The 6,745-nt window shown below is 57.3% G+C and overlaps 1 protein-coding gene across 1 annotated transcript; it reads left to right on the plus strand.

Annotated features, from left to right (window-relative positions):
- The first annotated feature begins 768 nt into the window (after positions 1-768).
- TNFRSF13C (TNF receptor superfamily member 13C) lies at positions 769-5,994 on the plus strand. The gene is made up of 3 exons (XM_007975930.3): positions 769-1,103; positions 1,410-1,649; positions 2,200-5,994. The coding sequence occupies exons 1-3, from the start codon at positions 968-970 to the stop codon at positions 2,379-2,381; spliced, it is 558 nt and encodes a 185-aa protein (XP_007974121.1). The 5' UTR covers positions 769-967; the 3' UTR covers positions 2,382-5,994.
- Positions 5,995-6,745: the final 751 nt, after the last annotated feature.

Genomic DNA, 6,745 nt, shown 5'->3' on the forward strand with positions numbered 1-6,745 from the left:
CCAGACCAGCCTGGCCAAATGGTGAAACCCCGTCTCTGTTAAAAATACAAAAATTAGCCGGGCGTGGTGGCACATGCCTGTAATCCCAGCTACTTGGGAGGCTGAGGCAGGAGAATCGCTTGAATCTGGGAGGCAGAAGTTGCAGTGAGCTGAGATTGCACCACTGTACAGAGCCAGACTCCGTTTCAAAAAAAAAAAGCAGGTGTCTGATGTCCCCAACCGGCTCTGTCCAGGAAGGGCAGGAGGACTCCCTAGAAGTGGAGACAAGTGGGGTGGGGGAGATGGTGGGGGAGCATCTGAGGTCATGGAGTATCCTTGGCTAGAGGGAGCAGAGGAACCACTCACGGTCTGTGTCCTGGCTCCATTCCCCTCCCTACCCAAGAGGAGGCTCTGGTCTGCCCCCAGACGGTCCCAGCACCCAGCAGAGGGCCCACCCAGGCGGTGCTGGTTGAGTGACTGAATTGGGGAACTACAGGAAGAAAGAGAGGCCAGGCCCGGTGCGGTGGCTCACGCCTATAATCCCAGCACTTTGGGAGGCCGAGGCGGGTGGATCACGAGGTCAGGAGTTCAAAACTAGCCTGGCCAAGATGGTGAAACCCCATCTCTACTAAAAATACAAAAATTAGCCGGGCGTGGCGGTGGGTGCCTACAATCCCAGCTACTCAGGAGGCTCAGGAGGCTGAGGCAGCTAATTGCTCGAACCTGGGAGGCAGAGCTTGCAGTGAGCTGAGATCGCGCCATTGCACTCCAGCCTGGGCGACAGAGCGAGACTCTGTCTCAAAAAAAAAAAAAAAAAGAAAGAAAAATAAAGAAACAAAGAAAGGGGGGCCCCAGGAGAGCTCGGTCCCACCCAGCAGGCGGGGGCAGGGCAGGGCAGAGTGCTCCCCCCGCCCCCCGCTTCCTCCCCGAGGGCCCCGGAGGCCCACTCAGCCTCAGTCCCTACGGCTTGTGCGGAGGCGCCGACACCATGAAGCGAGGGCCCCGGAGCCTGCGGGGCAGGGACGCGCCAGCCCCCACGCCCTGCGTCCCGGCCGAGTGCTTCGACCTGCTGGTCCGCCACTGCGTGGCCTGCGGGCTCCTGCGCACGCCGCGGCCCAAACCGGGTAAGGAGGACCCACCGGGCGCGCGGCGCCGGCAGCCGCGGGGAGGACGGGGCCCCGACCGCCACGGCGAAGGCACAGCCCCGACCCCTGGGGGCGCCGAGGGCTGAAAGGACCCTGTGGGCAGGGCCTGGAGGGGCCCGCCATCACCGCGCGGCCCTCACCGCCGCCTCTCTCCCTCCCCTTGTCCACCGCCCCCCGCCGGTTGTCCCTCCCCTCCCCGGCCAGCCTCGCCCCCCTCCGCCCCTCCCCGTCCCCGCTCCTCCCTCCCCTCGGCCCCCTGCCCTCCCTCCCTGTCCCCTCCCGCAGCAGCCCCGGCCAGCAGCCCTGCGCCCAGGACGGCGCTGCAGCCGCAGGAGTCGGTGGGCGCGGGGGCCGGCGAGGCGGCGCTGTCCCTACCCGGGCTGCTCTTCGGCGCCCCCGCGCTGCTGGGCCTGGCACTGGTCCTGGCGCTGGTCCTGGTGGGCCTGGCGAGCTGGAGGCGGCGCCAGCGGCGGCTTCGCGGCGCGTCCTTCGCAGAGGCCCCCGACGGAGACAAGGACAAGGACGGTGAGTTCCGTGTGTAGCGGAACCAGTCCGAGCGGGGCACAGGGGCTGGGGTGTCGGGACGGCCTAGGGGGTGAAGCATGGCCCCTGGGGGTAGAGAAGGGCTGTAAGGGGAAACGGAGACAGAGAGCGGGAACGAGTTTGCTCTGAGGAGCTCAGGCTGGGGACGGAGACATAGTCCTGCGCCTGAGACCCTGGTCGGAGCCAGGAACAGCTCTGCCCTGCCAGACCCCAGTGTGAGGAAGAGACAGTTCGCGGGAAGGGGGCCCGTCTGAAGGAGGAGCCTGTCCTGCCCTTTGGGAGTCTAACGGAGCTTGATTCCCCAATAAATCCCTGCAGGGTTTGCCAGACTGAGCCCCAGCTCCCCAACTCCCTGCCCTGCCAGGTCCCCACTGGTCAGGCCTCTGAACTCAGGGTCAGCCATGTGCCACCCCTCCCCACCGTGCAGTGGGCTTCATTTGACGGAGTACTGTCCCTCCAGAGGAGTCTTCTAGGGGAGGGAGGGAAGGCTGTGACCCAGTACCGAGCCTCTATCCCCTCTGCCCTGCCCCAGAGCCCCTGGACAAGGTCATCATTCTGTCTCCGGGAATCTCTGATGCCGCAGCTCCTACCTGGCCTCCTCCTGGGGAAGACCCAGGAACCACCCCACCTGGCCACAGTGTCCCTGTGCCAGCCACAGAGCTGGGCTCCACTGAACTGGTGACCACCAAGACGGCTGGCCCTGAGCAACAATAACAGGGAGCCGACAGGAGGTGGCCCCTGCCCTCCCTCTGGACCCCCGCCAGGGGCTTCGAAATCAAATTTTGCTCTTCACTCCAGCACGTACATGCCCTCTTTCTGGGACCAGGCTAACCCTGCAGAAGCACAGACACTACAGACCACAGTGTTCAGCCCCCATGGAGTTTGGTGTGCTCACCTTTGGCTTCAGACCACACCATCTTTGACAGCCCTTGAAGGTGGTAGCCCAGCCCCTGTTCCTGTGCCTGCAAAAGGCTGGGGCACTATGAGTAAGAGACCGGTTTTAAAATGGGGAAGGCACCATTAAGCCAAAATGAATCTGAAAAAGGACCAAGTGGGAGGATGCCTAATTTGTAGCTGGGTGGTTTTTTGTGTTTGTTTGATTTTTTTATTTTTTGAGACGAGTCTTGCTCTGTCGCCAGGCTGGAGTGCAGTGGCATGATCTCACCTCACTGAAACCTCCAACTCCTTGATTCAAGCGATTCTCCTGCCTCAACCTCCTGAATAGCTGGGATTGCAGGCATGCACCACCACAGTCAGCTAATTTTTGTATTTTTAGTAGAGACGGGATTTCACCACGTTGGCCAGGATGGTCTCGATTTCCTAACCTCGTGTTTCGCCCTCTTCGTCTTCCCAAAGTGCTGGGATTACAGGCATGAGCCACCGCACCTGGTCTTGTTTTGTTTTGTTTTGTTTGAGACACGGTCTTGCTGTATCACCCAGGCTGGAGTGCAATGATGGGTCCCCAGTACATTGCAGCCTGGGCTCAAGCGATCTTTCTGCTTCAGCCTCCTGAGTAGCTGGGACTACAGGTGCTCCACCTTGCCCAGCTAATCTTTTTTTTTTTTTTTTTTTTTTTTTTTGAGACGGAGTCTTGTTCTGTAGCCCAGGCTGGGGTGCAGTGGCCGGATCTCAGCTCACTGCAAGCTCCGCCTCCCGGGTTTACGCCATTCTCCTGCCTCAGCCTCCCGAGTAGCTGGGACTACAGGCGCCCGCCACCTCGCCCGGCTAGTTTTTTGTATTTTTTAGTAGAGATGGGGTTTCACCGTGTTAGCCAGGATGGTCTGGAACTCCTGACCTCGTGATCCACCCATCTCGGCCTCCCAAAGTGCTGGGATTACAGGCTTGAGCCACCGCGCCCGGCTTTTTTTTTTTTTTTTTTTTTTTAAAGACAGGTCTGGATATGTTGCCCAGGCCAGTCTCAAATTCCTGGCCTCAGGCAGTCCTCCCCAAAGGGCTGTGATTATAGGCATGAGGCACTGGGCCTGGCCGCTATTTCTTTAATACCTGCCCTCAGAGCCGTCCTGCTTTTAAACTGATGCAAATGGCGGCAGTGCATAATCAGTTCATGGGTTTGCTTGCTTTGGGATTTAGTACAAGATTATTTTAAGAAATAACAAAGGAAAAAAGATTGAACTGGATTTTGCTGATTGTCAGGTATCTGTACCCCAGGGTCAACCCCTGAGATTGGCCCAATCTGCCAGAACCTAAGATGCCATTTTGACCCCAGTGGTAGCTTCTAGAGCCACAAGCCTGCATTTGAGAGGAGATGCGCACCCTCCAAGGCTGGACTCCAAACTCAAGCTGAAGGGACATATTGGCAGGCAGCTCTCTCAGGGTCCACCTGAGGTTCCAGCTGCTCCAAGACACAGCACATTCAGCCATATACACGGAAGGGCTGGGACCTACAGGAGGCTCCTTTGTGTAGAGGCCAGGGCAGGCCTGTGACCTTGAACCAGGTGGTCATGAGGTTCCTTGAACTCCCTTCTCTCTCTGGCTTGTTCCCCTGAAGCACTGGCCCCCCAGTGCTGGGTTCATTTGGCCATCCTGTGCCAGTCCCCTGGTCACCCACTGTCACAGTGGAAGCTGCTCCCTCCTCTTACAGCCCCAAGCTCTTCCTTGCTCTGGGGCCTGGGGGACAAGACCGTCTCTTTCCACTCCTGGATGACACTGTGCACTCCCAGTCAGCCACCTCCTGCCTGCCCTCTTGCACAGGGTCAGAACCTCCTGAGCTGGATTCCACCCTGGGCAGCTTCCTTGGAACTTGTTGCAGCTTAGCATCTTTGGAAGGGAGCACTGGACTAAGAGTCAAAAGGTGGAGTTCTAGGCACTGTCTTTCCACTCTTGGACCCTGGGCATGTTCTCTTCCATGCATCAGATGTTTTCTGCCTGCTTCCCCCTGAGCTGCCACCAGAGCTGCCTGTAGACCCCTGCTTCTCCTGCCCCTCCTATCCCTTGCCAGGCCTCTGGACTCAGTTCTTCCTGTCCCAAGGACCTGTTGTGTGCCCAACTCAGAAGACAGTGGCCACTTGCATCCAGGTCTCTGCCTGGCTACTTGCTCCGTGAACCCATCTCAGATGCCCCTGCCCCCAGGGAGCCAGGTGACAGGGTGAGGTCAAGTGACAAGCAGTAGGTATGGGAGAGGGTTGGTGGGGTCAGGCCCACATGGGCCCAGCCATCCACTCCCCTTCCATCTGGGGTTGGGGGAGTCTGAGCTGCTCCTGGCCACCCTATGTCCCACCCCATTTTCTCCTGGCCACCCCACCTCCCACCCCATCTTTTCCTGGCCACCCCATCTCCCATCCCATCTTCTCCTGGACATCCCATCTCCCACCCCATCTTTTCCTGGCCACCCCATCTCCCACCCCATCTTCTCCTGGATACCCCGTCTCCCACCCCATCTTCTCCTGGCCACCCCATCTCCCATCCCATCTTCTCCTGGACATCCCATCTCCCACCCCATCTTTTCCTGGCCACCCCATCTCCCACCCCATCTTCTCCTGGACATCCCATCTCCCACCCCATCTTCTCCTGGACACCCCGTCTCCCACCCCATCTTCTCCTGGACACCCCGTCTCCCACCCCATCTTTTCCTGGACACCCCGTCTCCCACCCCATCTTCTCCTGGACACCCTGTCTCCCACCCCATCTTCTCCTGGACACCCTGTCTCCCACCCCATCTTCTCTTGGCCCCCCCACCTCCCACCCCATCTTCTCCTGGACAACCCCATCTGCCACCCCATCTTTTGCTACAGCTAGGGTTAGCTCAGCAGGTGAAAACCCCGAGGGTGGGTGAAACCCCTCTGGGGCCCAGACATGCAAACCTTGGTCATCTCTCTGGCCCCACCAGCCAGTAGGAAGTTTCCCCTGAGTTCTTAGTTTTGTCTTCTGAAAAATGAGCGGTTGGATGCAAGGTTCTCCTCCCAGCCTGTGGTCCCCGGAGAAGGACAGGAAAGAACCTTAGATAATTCTCATATGCATTTCACAGATGAGGAAACTGAGACCCAGAGCCACCACATCGATCCCTCATCTGATCTTTATAAGAGCACCTGGAGGAGGAGGGTGGGGTGTTTGTGTTTGCTTAGATTTTTTTGAATGAAAAGAATGAAGATAGGCATTTTGTAGACAATCTGGAAGTTCTGGACCAGAATCCATGATGTAGTCAGGGAAGACATGACCTGTGTCCAGTAACCCCAGGCCTTGAGTGTGTGGTGTATTTTTCTGTATAATTGTAATCATTCTATACATACAAATTCATGTCTTGACCATCATATTAATATTTGGTAAGTTTTTCTCTCTTTAAATACTTCACAATAAAGTTTTCCACATGGTAAGGTTTTCCACCCGGGCATTTGGATACTTTGGTTTTTGCTGTTGTGGCCAAGATGGCCTCCTTCCGCATGGTCCTGGGCAGGGGTCTCTGTTTCCCAGCACAGTTGTTGTGCCAAAGGCCCTGACTTTTTTTTTTTTTTTTTTTTTTTTTTTTTTTTTTTGAGATGGAGTTTCACTCTTATTGCCCAGGCTGGAGTGCAATAGTGCAATCTCAGCTCACTGCAACCTCCACCTCCTGGGTTCAAGTGATTCTCCTGCCTCAGCCTCCTAAATAGGTGGGATTACAGGCATGCGGCACCACACTCGGCTAATTTTGTACTTTTAGTACAGACAGGGTTTCTCCATGTTGGCCAGGCTAGTCTCGAACTTCTGACCTCAGGTGATCCGCCCGCCTGGCCTCCCACAGTGCTGGGATGACAGGCGTGAGAACCGCGTCCACCGCCAGCCTTGACCTTTTTAAAAGTCCCTGTTGGTCCATTTTTTCTCCTGCAAATCTAGACCATTTCACATCCACGAGCAGTGACTATATGGTCCAGTTTGCAGATAGGAAAAGAGAGGCCCTGTGAGGTAACGGGATCCAGCCCAAGATACAACAGGTGGGTGGTGGAGCTGGGTGAAACCTGGGTTCCCGCACCTGGCCGGCATGCCTGCCCAGCAGAAGGTCATTGACCCGGACACCCTTCTTGGGAGCGGAGAATTCGGGGACTGATGCCAGGCCGCACCCCTTGGTTTCATCACTACTCAGATTT

The sequence above is a fragment of the Chlorocebus sabaeus genome, chromosome 19, assembly GCF_047675955.1.
Source record: "Chlorocebus sabaeus isolate Y175 chromosome 19, mChlSab1.0.hap1, whole genome shotgun sequence".
Classification (NCBI taxonomy): domain Eukaryota; kingdom Metazoa; phylum Chordata; class Mammalia; order Primates; family Cercopithecidae; genus Chlorocebus; species Chlorocebus sabaeus.